Consider the following 15,914-nt stretch of genomic DNA (forward strand, 5'->3'; position numbering starts at 1 on the left):
AATAATTGATAAACTGGTTATACATTTGACGTAGGTACCACAAAAAAGTTGTACAAACAAAGATTATCGCTACTTGACCTTTAAAGACTACATTTCCCAGAGAGCATACACCGCATATTCGCCATTGCGCATGCACTAGCCGTTGGAACGACGGTAAGCGATATAGGACTCACCAGGCGCATTCGCATGTTTTTTTGTTGGGTCGGTTGGACAAAAAAAAAGTGCCGAGAAAACCTGGGAGAGGAGCCAAATCTTCCCAGATGTAACTGAAAACAGCCATATGGTGGAAGCGCTCTTGAACGGAAACTTGAGCCAGGTAGGCCTTTTATGTGACCAACGTGTCCGGTTTTGTGATTTTCAGCGGGTATTTGTCGCTGTCAGTGAAATAGCTGGAGGTCCGCGGAGTTTAACAGCGGCATGGCTAGCCTCTGGCTAACGTTAGCTTCGGTTAGCTGTACCGACTGAAGCGGAGACCACCTCTGCCGATACAAGCCCCGGGTACCCGCAGCTACCCGAGTGATGGCTCAGCGCCCGACAGGCTGCTCTTTAATATGTGATGCTTAATTTGACAGAAAAATCACAACTTTGTCAATAACAGGCTAATTACTTCACCGGTTTATCCCACATTAACTGCGCGCCTTTCTGATTTTTAGCCAGTTTCGATCTGAACTGAAACTGCAGCAGATGCCGCATTCCCCTTTCAAAAAGCTCAAGCCCAAACATCTGCTCACAATTTCGTTAAAAAAAGATCACAACTCCAGCTCTGTGTGTATGAATATCGGATGGTGTTTACTGACCGGTTCAAGCCAGAATTATTATGGCTAGCTTAATTGGCTTAACTGAGTGGCGGTTAGCAAGCGAGGATCACTATCAACTGGGCTTTCCTTAAGTTGCTGATTGGGACTAATTAGAGGATGTTTATCCAAATTAATGAAGGCGTGTTTGGCTATATGCGTGTCCCTGGATCATATTGATTATACCCGCATTAACGTGAGAACCAGTGGCAGTGACCGACAGCTAGGTAAGAGAATAAGACACATTTTTTTCTCCTTATTTTGACTTTGTTGTTCATAATAACTGCGATTTGGGGTATTATTCCAGGTGCTTTGATGCGGTATTTTATATTAAGGGTGGCTGATCCCTCTCTGATAGCTATGCTGAAAATTGGCTTGATTTCTTTCAAAAACATGGTAAAAAGGCATCGACCAAAAAAAAAAGAAAAAAAAAAAAAAATAAAAAAATGCCCCCCCCTCCAAAATAGATAAATAAATAAATAAATAAATAAAATAGAAACAGCAAGTAATTACTAAATTGCAAGTAACTTGCTTGAACATTAGTAAAAAAAAAAAAGTAAAAAAAAAAAAACAACGTTGATCCTTTAAAGGTCTTAAAGGGCAATGAATTAATTCATCTAAAAATAAGGTGTTATTTTGTATTAACATGTCTTAAATATATTAAGACATGGGGAGTAAGATTTTTATTAATTGTTTTTGTGATGTTGTATTGTAAATTCTTGAAATAACAAAGAATAACTTAACATTAATGTCACCAAAAAGTCATGTTTTATGTTACGAAAAATATTTGAGCAACAGTCTCCCTTATCTAAAGTAACACGTCGATTCATGTTTACTTCCCTTCAGTTTTTGCTTCTATACAATTGGTCTTAAATTGAATTTTGAGTGACTTTGAAAAAGTCTTAAAAAGTCTTTAATCCCATTTTCTCAAAGATATAGGAACCCCGACAGGGCAAAAAAGAAGAAGAATGATGATGATGTTCATTTGTAACATAATTATAAATATATAATCATGATAATTATAAATATATATAAGTTTTTCCCTAGTTTTTTTTCCCTGGACATTTTTCCATAGCCTTTATTAAAAATAATCCTCTAAATCTACCAATTTCTTGGACTTTGTAGAACTTTTCTAAATTACTCATTGCCATTTACCTCTATGTTTTTGAAAGAAATTATTTTTATTTTATTTATTTTTAAGCAGTGGGGAAGGGCATTATGGTTTGTGATTTAGCTCAGGTAGTGATGTTCAACTGTAAATGGTTGTATTTTGTATTTATTGTAAATATCCTCAGAACCCTGTAACCTGCATGTGGGTTTAAAATGCCTGCTTTTTGTGTTAAAAAAAAACAAAACCCAAATGACAGCATTTATCAGCCAGAAACTGAAATATGGTTATTTATGGTGGAGGGGAGGGTCATGCATTTTCTCACGCAGGGAAGCTCAAGTAAAAATATTTGTAGCTTCAGGGAGGGTCAAGATATAAAAAAACCTTAAGTCGCACCGCAGCCACCCACCTACTTTGATAAATAAAGTACAGTCCCTTAGGGCTGGAAATTATAGTAACACACCAACAAAGCTGCTTTGCAACATATCAAAGGGCAATTATATGTGATTCAGTGTGATTTTTGTGTAACTGAACAGTAAAACAACCCTCTATTATGCAAAAATAACAGCTGAAAACAAGAAAAACAAAACAAAAACCAGAGCTGAGTTGCCAGAAAGTAGAACAAAATGTTCTGGACCTCGTAATGCTCCACTGCTTAGACCAACAGTGGACAGAAAGAGGAAAGCTAAGGTTTTATAGTAATTACATCTGCTGTTATAGCACATAAGGATGAGGGAGCAAATGTCTGCAGTAAAAAAGGAAACACCCTTGGCTCGTGTATCACAAGGGATTGCAAAAAAACTGCCAGCTAATCGATAACATGGGAAACTGTATCTAGATATATTACCGCATGTGTGTGACTGGAACAGTGTGTTATGGAGCTGCGATGTTTGAGAGAAGATAACAAAAGTGCTGAAATATGCATATGTCCAACTGCTTTCCTCCGTCAGTCCAGAGACGTACCATTGAGTTGTATCAGAGACTCCTAAATGCCCATAGCTGTTTGAATATGTTTGTCTAGACTAATAACCTCTTCAGGGTGTTTCCCAGCCTTTACAATGCATGCTGGGATAGGCCTCACCTCCCCTGCTGAGTCGCCCAAATGTAACTGGAAGTTTGTGAAAATAACCCCCCCTCCCCTTCTCAAGGAGACACTTTTCCAGTCAAACGGGAAAGACGGGTGTCACAGCTCTTTTTATTTTGCCGCCTCGCCCCCTGTCCATCTCAGGACGGACAGAGCGTGCAAGGCAGGAGGCAGCATTATAAAACAGGGAAATGTGCCGTGCCTCTGCATGCAGAGTGAGAGAAAACAGCCAGCAGCTACTGCCACAACCGGTTGGAACCGCTCTCCTTTAATAATTAAATTATGAACCCAGCTAAAACAACAATTCAGCCATATCCACCTGTCTTGTCACTTTTTTCCCATGACGAAGGGGCACATTGCATAGTTGACTTTGCACCTGCAAAGCAGCGGGCCAACAGATGGTGATTCATGCTAGTTATTGTTTTACAACTCCTTCATTTAGACAGATGTTGTTGTAAAAGGATAATAAAACTGTCAAAAAAATCTGAATTTAGCTGGGTTCATTTATAAAAAGATATATGAATTTTTCATAAAAAGAGTCTGTGACTGTGAATGAAATCAATCTGTGGTGTGATCTTTAGAGTAGTCAGTTTTTAGTGACGTTTTTATTGTTTACAAGGCCTGTTTAAGCCTGCATTTGTTGCAGTTGGAGCACAGAGGAGAGCCTGAAGTAACTTAATGGATCCTTCACCGAAAAACAGTGTCTTCAGTTCTTAAAATGTCCTGGGCCTTAAAATACATTAAATAGTCTTAACGTTTGATTGCCTCAAATATTTGATCTAATTTAATCTAATCTAATTTAAATATTAAGTCTGCATTTTCTAATTTTCTAACCAACATGGCTTTTCAGACATTCATGTCCTGCCCCAATTTGGGTGACAATGTTTAAGTTAAAATGAAAGTCTAATCTCTCATTTGATGTGTCAGTAATTTATTTATCCAACTGTCTAATGTTTTTATTGTGAAATACATCTAAAATCTGACCTGGGCTTCATGGATACCTAATGTACCCTTTAAGCCCATGGGTGTGTCAAATAAGCCCATTTCACGGTTTGTTGATAAATAAATACATATCTTTAAAATATGTAAATGTAATCTCTTACCTCTCTATAGATATGTCCATTTTGTCTCCACTCCTATGCACTGGCCTGTAAATGTTATTTGAAAGAGCCCATCTCTGCATAGGTGGATATGCACAGCTCTATCCCCCAATTCCACGACCATACCTTTTATACAAAACGGCGAGGCGGTGTAAATGCATGCTATTCTCGCCTTGAACAGGAAGTTTCAAAGGAGCGTCTAATACCTGTAGACACCCCGAAAAAGTGAGCCTGCAGTCCTTCTCCTCATTGTGCATCATTATTTACGGTACTTCAGAGGCATCATTATAAAACTGTGATAAACTGATTACCTTTACAAGGAAACTTAATGTTCTAGTTATGAAAATTAGAGTCGTTTTTCTAGTAATTCACTATGATGTACATTTACATTACATTTTAAAATACTGTGTTTCTTTTCACAGACATCTCAGCCAGATTTTGCTGTGTAAACTAATCTCCGCTCTATTTTTTCTCTCTCTTATCTCAATCATTTCCCTCTGATTGCTTCCTACAATGACATCCCCCGTCCTGGTTGTGACCACCAGTGGTTGCTGTCATTACACAGACATTTTTATCTTCGAGGTGCATGTCAGACACATTTTAGGCAGAGATAAAGACGAGCTATTCGCCTGCTATCCTAAACCATAGTCCTTATCCATAAGAATCAAGAAACAGTGTAGAGAGAAAAGATACTGTACGAAGCTCAGAGATGCTATTTCAGTGCTGTTTAATGGCAAAGACTTGGCTTGAAAGAGATGACGTTAACTCTTCGTGAATGAGTACTTATCATCTCCGACAGCTGCTTAAAACTGGTACACTAAACGTTCACACATTTAAGGAATTTATACCTCTGTGTCACTTTTAAACCCATTATTTTTCAAACATAATCAGAGAGATTAGAGACACTTGGAGGTTTAGAAAGAGACCTGTTGCAGATTTTTTTTCACATGCCTGGTGGCAGCCAACCACTTTGCTTCAATGGAGACTCGCAGCTGCAAAAGAACACATTGTAGAGGCTGCCGTTACCTCAGCAGCAACTGGGAGATAGCCTAGCCTAGCTCAGGTCATCACAGCCCTGCTAGCTTGACTCCTCCCCAACTCCATCCTTCTCCTCCTGCATCCCACGCAACACCCCTCCCTTTCTCCTTTCTCCAAGTGAATTGCCATGGCATCAGTGCGCTTTACGGTGACGCCCACCAAGGCAGAGGACCTCCCAGGGTTGTCCGACACGTCGCCTGATATCAGCTCCCGCTCCGGTGCCCGAGTGCGCTTTGGCTCCAGGGAGAGCGTCAATCGAAGTGACCCACTCAGCGAGGCGTCGGGAGCCTTGACGACAACTGCAGGAGGGGCGGATACACCGGACCACAGCAATGTGGAGCAAGGTGAAGAAAACACACATCCATATACACATAAAATGCTGCAGTTAAGGTTGGGCAATATGGCTTTAAAATATTATTGCAATATTTTAAGGCTATATCGCGATACACAATATATATATAGTAGTATATTGTGATATTTTTTACATGTCCTTTAAACTAATGTTAACTACTAAAATATAAAAGATAAATACACTAAAGTTATAATAAATATGGCTATGAGCAGGTTAAATAAAGTACTTTTATGATTACATTTTATAAAGTATTGTTATAATTAAATAAATCAAAGCTGGACTCATTGTGCTTTTTGTTTAGAAGGACCTGGCTCGTCTCATTAAATTAGACAGCTCTCTAGTTCATATGCTAATAGTATTTGCAAATCACAGTAGTGCTCCATGGTTGCAAATTGTGACTAAATAGTAAAGGAGCTCTGCACTTGCTCTGCTTTGTGGGTGTGTCTGTGAGAGAAAGACTGCTGCAGGAGAGAGCGAGGGAACCAACACGCTGGTGGCGGGGCATTTGTACCTTTAGTAGATTTTTTAGAGAAAAGTAGAGAGATGGGATGACAAGCAGCAAAGGGCTGCAGGTTGGAATGAACCCACGGCCGCTATGACTGAACTACCGGACACCCATTTTAGTCTATTTTTTCTGTTTTATGATGTAAATTGTGTTTATCTCCTTCTTTGTTGTAGTGTAGCTACAGAAAAAAAAATATTGTTAAAAGTCAAGTTATGAATGATTTGTGGCTGTGTAACAGCCATTTAAAATAAATTCATCCTCATAATTATGTTGCATCTGTTTTTCACATACAGTGCCTGTTCGCAGGAGAAATCAGTCAGTTCTGTGCAACATGCTGCTGCTCCATCACAAACAGACAAAACGTGTTTTATTAGCTTCCTAAACGTGCTGCGGTGCATCTGCTGGAATTACAAGAATCAGCGAGAGTGGCTGCGATCAGCTTGGGCCGCTACTTTGTAGAGGTCTGCGCTCTACTGACTGCACTTTTCTAGTCGGTAAAAGTTTTGACTCAGGAATTCTAACATCCACCTTCATAATCTGTTAGTGGTGCTTTGTTCTGGTACAAACACCGTCACAGTCGTGGCTCTGCTGGCTCATGTTGTTGTGATTAGTCAAGTATATTATTACGTCTTATTTACGTTATATATAGGAATTAAGAAAAGTGCTGTCTTTTAGATGTATCGTCGTGCATGCCTCAAGTGTTTTTAAATGTGTTTTACATTATCTCTGGGTCATAAAGCTCTTTATTTGTTTTCAAAGTGAGAACTGAACTTCTGGGGTGCACAGTTAAATCAGGTTTAACTTATTGCACTTGGCTGATGGTGAGAACAATGAGAGGACTGTGATGTATGTCTGTTGTGATCATAGTGTAGGTTTCACTTCCCCCGTTGCTGTTATCGGCCCACCTACAGCACGGTAGACACAGTGATTCATTTCTTTACCTAATGGTAGCTGACAGCAGAAACCTTTTCACATGGGCCCAGTTTGAACAGGTACAGCTAGCAAGTGTAATTGAGATGACATTGTGATGAGTAAAATGGTAAATAGTTTGCATCTGACCTCTGTGACTGTGCAGTTGTCGTGCAGCGAGCAGTAATTCACTTTCGAAAAGTGTTTAAGAATAGCCGCTCTGATTCACAGGCTCAACACGGGAGGTTATAACAGTGGAGAGATGTAACTGTATTAGCAACGCTGATCCACTTAAGCGGTTGCATAGTAGTGAGGATGCCCCACGTTGTTTAATAAGCTTCCATAAATAGAAATGGAGCCGGTTAATCCGACTGAGCTTCGATCAGGCCGTGTGACCCTGCTGTTGTTTAAACAGAAATATAAAAGAGGGAGATCATCGGGAGACGCAACTGCACAGCAGTGGTCTCAGCTGGAGAAAAACGCCGGTAGAAAAGCAGAAAGCTGACAAGAAAAATGCCATTGTTGACGTGGATGAGTCAAGATGCTGAAAGGCGATGAAGAGGAAAGGAGGCAGGAGGAGCGGGGAGTTATTTTCAGAAAGGCCAAATGCGCCGTGATCCATCATTTTTGACACCAATAAAGTTTGCTATTGAATTTGATGTGCTTACAGCTCGCAGACACACACACGCATCTGGCTCCAGTAGCTTTCTGCTTCACTGGTTGCTCACACACACACACACACACACACACACACAGAAAGCCGTCACGGTCAGATGTGTTAAACTCAGGTGGAGGACTTCTCTTGGGGAACACACACATGAATAGACAGCTGTGCTCGCTTGTGTTGTGTGTGAATGCTGCAGTTAAACAATAACAGGATGTTTTTTTTCTGCAGTAGTGACTTAAAGTAAGTTAATAGCGGTGATTTTTTTTAAAATGGTCAATCACTGGCGTTTCATAATTAGGATGGCAAAAAAAGATTCTTTTCTATAATTAACTGGTAATTGCGTGACACAAAGAATGTCAGGAAATGCTCAAAAATCTCCAGATATGTTTTAGATTTTAAGATTTTACTGATTGCTCTTCGTCGACTCTCTTCTTGCTGTATCTGACCTCTTGGTACAGTCCGCACCAGTACGTACTTTAAGATCCCCTGGCAGATATCTTTTGTCTGTTTTAGAGCCCCGGCTGAAAATAAAGGGGACAGAGCGTTTGCAGTCACAGCCCCGAGGCTCTGGGACGATCTGTCCAAAGAAATCAGGTCGGCTGAGCTCCTTTAAAAGGTCTAGTGAGGAAGGATTGTCGGTTACTGTTTGTAAACACGCTCGCTCGCAAGGTGCTGCCTAGGGTCTGGGAATTGGTCGCCACCGCACAGACCTCACCTGAGCATTGTGGGGGTGCACGGCCATAAACATCCTGTACGCATAAAATAAGAAAAAAATGCATGCAGAGGGCAGAGTCTCTGCAGAAACATACACCGCTGTACGCTTCCATACAGTCAGGGTAATCCTTCATATTAAGTACTTTTATCGGAGAGCCTTTCTTTCACGTTTTTGCATAAAAGAAAAAAAAAACATAATATTTTTGCCAGTCGATCAGTTTAATTGTTTTTGCTGCACTTATATATTTTCATAAGTTATTAAATAATTGTATTAGCAACTCCCTGACGTTTTACAAAGTATAATTTCCCTCCATGCTGACACTTACTTACTTTTTATTAATTTTTATCAGTGACCATTAGAAAAAAATCCTGATACAGATAATCAGCAAAATACTTAAATGTGTACACGCTGGAATCAGAGAATTTTGACTCTTTTTTTTCTTTAAGGGTTACTCACATTGCTAAATCTATTATCACATTAGTTTGTGATTAATTTAATAGTTGCCAGCTCTAGTTCTGTAATGAGTCAGCAGTCTAGTCAGTCAGACTGAGCAGTTAGGAAACTTTGACGTCCATGATATGTTGTCTGTCCTGATCAACAGGTTAGATGTTGAACATGCCAGCGGGAAATCCCGTGCCTCAGTGTGCATATGCACTGACGTGTGTCCATATTTATCCAATTTGCCTTTATTTTAAGTATTAACATAGCATGTGTTTAGTGTAAATATGCATATTTATACTTAATGTATACATACAAATGAGCAAAAGGCCCATTTAGCTTGTTGGTTGATGTTGTTGTACCACACCAGTAGCTTCAGCCACTGAATATTAACAGGCGAGTCGTTGGTCGCTGGTGTGGAATCAGTTTCACACTGGCTATCTTTGGCCAAATGAAGGACTGCGAGCAGGATGGGAAGTTGCCACCCACCATCCAAATGCTGTTTTTTTTTTTTTTTTCTATTGACTTTTTTCTCAGTGTGTCTAAAAATGTAGTTTGCTGGTGAGATAGTGAGAGTTGCTGATGCATATTGGGATTTACAAGCTTGTGTGCTGTGTTGCTTTCTTTTTGGACTCACGACCGTTCATTCATAGTTGTAATGTACGGGAGGGGTTCCTGAACTTTTTGACTTTTGACCCCTCATGTGTAAGAAAAGAATACTTTAACTCCCTCACCACAAGATATGGAGCAGTTTGATGATTTTACAAGCTCAAAGAGGTAAAAATATTACCTTTCTTTGCAGGAAAAAAGCAAATAATTGCAAAAAAAAGAATGTAATTTTGTGTAACAGAATCTTTTCTGGCTTTGTCGTCCCTTTAATCACTTTGTCCCCGAACTTGTGAAACACTGGTGAAGTGAAAACTACCTGCTCACTAAGGTGAAATCGAGACAGTGTAAAATAAATCAATTGCCATTGTATCTGCTGCATTGACACATGATTGAAGGATATTTATTTTCACTATAGTCAGATCAAATTATAGAGCAACAGGAAATGCAAGTCCATTTCTTTCTATTTGCATATTATTTCATTTTAAAAAATAGCCCAGCCTGTTTTGGGTCTTAAGTCATGTCATGTATAAGTGACCTTCTGTTCCCTGCATGTGGCCGTTTGCTGCCGTTAGCGTGACTGTGGCGTAGCAGGGAGGGAAGTGATGTTGCTGACTCAGGTGCTGCTGATGCAGTGGTCTGTGCTGACTGAGGCGGAACTGAACTGGCGACATGGTGGCCGTTGCATCAAACTATATCTGTGTGTCTGTGGGAGAGAGAAGTTAAAGGAGAGGCTCACGTTTTTTTTTTTTTTCAAAGTCAGGTGACCAGATGACCTTTTTGAAACATGCTTTGCTTTAATTTATCATTATGAAGTAAATGTTGCACAGTGTCACAGCTATAGAATAATGGCACCATCTGCGTTTGTTGTGGTCACTTTGAAATTTTCTGCCACCCAATACAATCTCCCGGGACAATTTACAGCAGAAAGCAAGTGCGCCAACTATTGTGCAACCAAAACAGTAAGAGGATAGTGCTGATGTGTAGCTATCAGTAGTTTTACTACTACTTAGTATCAGTGTAAGTCCTTTCCAATTGCTGTATTAAAGCACGCAAAATATTTTCTAATATGAACATTAGCACTTGATTGTTGTTTTTCTTAAAACTTAAAAAAATGTGAACCCATCCTTTATTTTTCTATTTTCTTTTTATTCCCTCTAATAATCTTTTTCTTTGTGTCCAGGTGATGGAAATTCCAAAATCTCCAGTGTGTACATCAACAACACTCACGGGGTGGACGATGATGACTTCTACGACAGAAACTTGGCCTTATTTGAGGTTTGAAACCCATAATGTATAGAACTGTCCTGAAAACACATTATAATCATTTCATAATGCGCTGTAAATCTTTGTATTAAAGCTGGAAAAGACCTGTGCTTTCCTTAAAAATATCCACTTTTCATGTTTTATTGTACGTGGAAAAAAAGAGAACCTCTAAACAGAGGCTGTTTATTTGCCAAAGTGTCTGCTCAACTAGAGCCAAAAATAAACCAGCATTTGGCTGTTGGGTGCAGATAATTTCGATTTTTATAGATCTTGAAGTTCCCTGGAAACAGCTCTGTCTTCTGTCTCCCACTCCATTTACGAGCCATTCAATATGCCGCTTTATGTCCAGCTCTTTTACCTCTAATCTGGCGCTTTCCTCTGTGCTTGTCATCCCACTTTTCTTCTCGCTTCACCCACTTATGTTTATTCCCTCCTTGCTGTCATGTTATTTCTATAACCTCTCCTGTTCTTACTCTTCTTTCTTCTTTTTCTCATCATTCCTTCCCTCTTGTCTGCTCTCCTTTGCCTACTACCTACATTCTTCATCTCTTTCCACCCTATGTCTCCACTTTTTTTTCCCCCTACCTCAGGAGGAGATGGACACTCGGCCGAAGGTGTCATCTCTGCTCAATCGCTTGGCCAATTACACCAACCTGACGCAGGGGGCCAAGGAACACGAGGAGGCCGAGAGCATCGGCGAGAAGAAGAAAGCCGGCAAGGTATACCAGACTCTGTGTGCCTGTATTTACTTTTTTTAACTGATTATAGACTTTCACAGCCATCAGGGGATTTTGCTTTGCAGTGGAAACACACAGTACAAAAATACAAGCACGGTAAAGGATGTAATATCCTCAGTGTCTTTTTATAGAAGACTATTTGCTGATTCAATACCCCACAATGCATATTGACAGATGTAACTGGCCTGATGCCAGCATTTTATGAGCTCTCTTTTTGTGCGATCAAGTACATTAAATACAGATATTTTCTGTTTAAATGTGCTCACAGCACCCATACATAGTATTCGATTCCATACGTTCTTTTGTCTAGCTGTACATTATAATAGTAATAACTTTATTTATATAGTACCTTTAAAAACAGAGTTTTTAAAGTGCTTTGACAAATAAAGCATAGCAGAAATGGGATACATAGACGGTGATACAACAACGGAAAGCAAAACAGTCTTATTGAACACAAGTGAGATGAAACTAGGGTTTAGTTAGGACAAAATTAAAACCAGAGTGCAAAAATGCTAGATGCAGGATGTAAAAATGTCAGTATAAAATAATACAAAGAAACCAACGGAAAAAAACAACAACAGAAGCAATAAAAGCAAATAAAACCACAAATAAAATGAAAAAAATGAAAAAAAAAATGAATTAAAAAAGGTTAAAAATTACCAAAAAATACATTGTTATTTGACAACAGCAGTCTCAACCTATGTGATGATTATGGGTACAATGCAACCATCCTTTTTCCTTTTGACATATAGTCATTAAGTCACTTTATTCTTTTGTTGCCCTCATGACTCAGCATCTGAAAGTGAGTACAGTAGGGTGTGACCTCGATCTGCACTTCAATCTCTGCTGGCTGGCCAAGATAAGACAGGCTGTTGTGATGGTTCAGAGTAATTCACTGTTTTCACCCTGTTCTGATTACACGGCACACTTGGCAACAGACGGCTGAGAAAGTTAAACCAAAATATTTTAAATCTTCCCTTCTGGCCTGATAAAAGGCTGCTGCATCATGCTGGTGTAGTACAGTGAAGGTGGGAAATTACTGCGGGAAGAAAATGAGGAAGAAAGGGCATTTTCAAAATGCAGTCTTAAAAACTTCAACATTATTTACTATGTTTTATCTTTGCTTGCAGTAATGACTTGAAGTTTTCTTTGTCCGCTCTCTCTGTCACATCCACCTTACAGTCGCCACAGATGGGGACGTTTATGGGAGTTTACCTGCCTTGCCTCCAGAACATTTTCGGCGTCATCCTGTTCCTGCGGTTGACGTGGGTGGTGGGAAGTGCTGGCGTGCTGCAGGGCCTTTGTATTGTCTTCATATGCTGTTGCTGTGTGAGTGTTTCAGTGTCCCGTTTGTTTTAGCGCGCAGGAATGACGAAACAAAACTTAAAACACTCCAAATTTACTAAAAACCTGTCTGTCTTTGTGTCCCTCTGCAGACAATGTTGACCGCAATATCGATGAGTGCAATCGCCACCAATGGAGTCGTTCCAGGTATTCTGTCACCTTCCACTCTTTTTCGACACGTGGATTAAATGGCACTGGTGTGCTGTGGTAATCTCTTAATCTGACTCTCACACAGCTAGTTGAATCTTATTTCCATTTTTATGGTGACCATTGTGACTTTATTTAGCCATGCGACCTCCGTAGATATATTTTTTTGTTTGCTTCCCTTCTCTTCCAGCTTTGGCGGCACTGATACAGTACATGCGTGTGTTTTCTAATGAGTGTTATCTCTGTTTGTCCTGTCTCTCCCTCTGTCTACCTCTTCCCTGTCTGTCTGTACGCACATTAAAAAACCCAGGATATTTATCCGCCATTGACTTTACCTCTCACTGGAACGCCTCTAGACGAATATCCCAAATGTCAAAGTAGTGTGATATTTCCACTAGCATGTGACATTTCGATAATTGAATGTAGAATGAAAACCCTCGGTAACATAGAGTATTGATCTAACGTGTCTTGTTTGGCATCAGACATTTCATTCCATGCTGTCTTTTTTTTTTTTCCTGACACAGTTTCTCATACTTTCTCACCATCTAGTCTGATGGTAGTTAATTCTGTATGTATGTAGTTTACTGTGATTAATGTGGAGGAGTAATCAAAAGTGTTTGGCTTCCTAAATACAACTCAGCACTAAAAATCATTCACCATCAGTTTTTTTTTTAATTTAATGAGACGACTGTTATCTCAGCAGGCTATTTATATTATATTGATATCATGATGTGAAACGTCTTTGTATATTGGAATATTATAAGTGTTGTCTTTGCTCGTTTTAAAAAATGCATTACAGTAAAATTATGTAATTTTCGGAACTTACCAGACTATTCTAGCTGTTCTGTTACTTGCCTTTATCCATGTAGCTATTATATCCGCATTACTGATGATTATTATTTAAAAAATCCCATATATATTTTGTGAAAGCACAGTGAACCCTGCAATATTGATTTGGGGGTATTTGGTCGAATGTATGGTGATATTTGATTTTCTTCATATCACCTAGTCCTACTTTAGAGAACGTTTTTGTGGCATGCATGTCAAATGCACAAGACATGAGCGACTTTTTTTTGTGTTTGTTTGTTTAAGGGCTGCATTTTGGAAACCAAACACTGAATTCTGAGCCTACAATCAGTAGCAAATTTGTAGTTTCTCTTACTTGTATGATTCTCCCATGTGCTCTGTTTTTACGACTGGTTCAAATTGTATCAGCAAATTAAGCTTACAATTGTTTCTTTTTGTTTTTTTTTAAAAGCTCTCTTGGAGTATCAAGTCAATCGAGTTGTGTAGGACAATGCTGTTTGCAACACAAAGTTCAGAGCATGATTGGAGCTGGGTTTTATCTATACTTGTCCCTACTCTTGCCAACAATATTTCTTATTATTAATAATAATAATAATAATCATAACTATTAATATTAACTCTGTTTTTTACTGAGCACTTTCAAAATAAGAGATGCACCTGAAAGTGCTTACAATAAACAATAAACATACAACATATAAAAAAAAATGATAGACTGTAAAATTTATTATTAGACAACAGAAGATAAAACATAGAAGTGAAAGTAAAAATAAACAATAAAACAAAAGAGGCCAAAGTTCTAAAATGTTAATATTTGTCTAAACATAAGCAGACCTTTGCTCGGATAAAGGCCTTTACACAGCAGGGGCGTTATTTTCCTTTTGATTAATTAACATGTCAATGCTTTTTTTTTCTTTGTTTTTTTTTTTCAAACTGTTGTTTTTCTTGTATTTTCATACAAAACATGAATACTACATACAAAAAACTGAATTTAAAAAACGTATTTTAGTTTGAACCAGGTCAGTTTTTCTGAGCTTTTGCACGGCGAATATGAGCATCAACCAATCACACTGTGCGTAACAACAACAACAACATGAAAGCATCCGAAACAAGACAGGAAACTTTATTACTCCTGTCAGCCATTACAATGACCGCACTTATCAGATCAACTCCCTCCGTTCTTCTAACCTATAACATTTCAAGACAAAAAATGCCAATATTTTAATATAAATCAGAAATTGACACATCAGAGAACATGTAAACACAAATATCAACCAGATCACTCATTTGATGCCAGCTTTCAGTACAGTTATTTTACGATACTTGGTGCTAGTGACACATTTCGGAGGGGACTAAAAAAGGTATTTAGATCTGATACCCATCCCTAAAGACAATGAAGAGTTTACAGCCGATGCAGTACTTTTACTTTGAGTGACGCAAAAAACAGTTGTAAAGAGTCCTTTGCAGATACAATTTGACCAAAGATCTGCTCTGTCTTCTTCTTACTCCAGTGTCTCATGTAGAACATTATGCTTATTTCCTCAAGCATAGGATGACTTCTCTCATCAGCTGTCCTTTCTCTCTCTCTCTCTTTACTTCCTAACATCATTACGATACTAACATCCATCCATTCCTCTCTCTTTCTTTTTATGTCCCATCTCCTCCTCTTGTCCATCATCTCTCTCCTTCTTTTTTATCTTTAATTTCCCCCTTTTCTTACTCTTTTACTACTCTGCTTTTCCTCTCTCTCTCTTCATTTCCACTTCTTTCTACCCTGATGTACAACCTGCCCCACTCTCTCTCTCTCTTCCTCCTCCTCTCTCCTCCCCCTTTCAGCGGGAGGCGCCTACTTCATGATCAGCCGCTCTCTGGGTCCAGAGTTTGGGGGGGCGGTGGGCCTGTGTTTCTACCTGGGCACCACCTTCGCTGGAGCCATGTACATCCTGGGAGCCATCGAGATCCTTCTGGTGGGTTTTTGCTTTGTCACCATTACTATCTGGTCAATGGTCAGTCATTGCACAGTCAATGGTTAAGTTTCATTTTCACTGCATCTGGTGTTCTGCTGCACCATCTGTGCCCAGAGTATGCGGTGTGGTGCAGTGAATAATCCAATGGTATAGGTATTTGATTAGTGCTTCTAATGAGTAGTTAAGCTCCAAAAATGGAAAATCCAAATGTGGCGGCAGATGTTTAAACCGTAGCAGGCCGGCACAAATAAATGAATGTGTAGTTAACCTTGCGTTTCGGTCCTGAGAGCTTCATGAGGTAAAAATGATTAATTGAAATATAGTGTGCAGGAT

At 39.2% G+C, this 15,914-nt stretch overlaps 1 protein-coding gene across 2 annotated transcripts in view; it reads left to right on the forward strand.

The window, feature by feature from the left end:
• Nucleotides 1-211: 211 nt before the first annotated feature.
• Nucleotides 212-15,914, forward strand: part of LOC121961835 (solute carrier family 12 member 6-like) — a 29,634-nt gene continuing 13,931 nt past the window's right edge. For both annotated transcript variants that reach the window (XM_042511873.1, XM_042511874.1), the window contains exons 1-7: nt 212-316; nt 4,632-5,468; nt 10,500-10,594; nt 11,173-11,301; nt 12,502-12,648; nt 12,756-12,810; nt 15,451-15,581. In XM_042511873.1, coding sequence (XP_042367807.1) covers nt 5,252-5,468; nt 10,500-10,594; nt 11,173-11,301; nt 12,502-12,648; nt 12,756-12,810; nt 15,451-15,581 — 774 coding nt within the window. In that variant the 5' untranslated portion in view covers nt 212-316; nt 4,632-5,251. The remainder of the gene's footprint in view (nt 317-4,631; nt 5,469-10,499; nt 10,595-11,172; nt 11,302-12,501; nt 12,649-12,755; nt 12,811-15,450; nt 15,582-15,914) is intronic.

The sequence above is a fragment of the Plectropomus leopardus genome, chromosome 23 (assembly GCF_008729295.1).
Source record: "Plectropomus leopardus isolate mb chromosome 23, YSFRI_Pleo_2.0, whole genome shotgun sequence".
In the NCBI taxonomy this organism is placed as follows: domain Eukaryota; kingdom Metazoa; phylum Chordata; class Actinopteri; order Perciformes; family Serranidae; genus Plectropomus; species Plectropomus leopardus.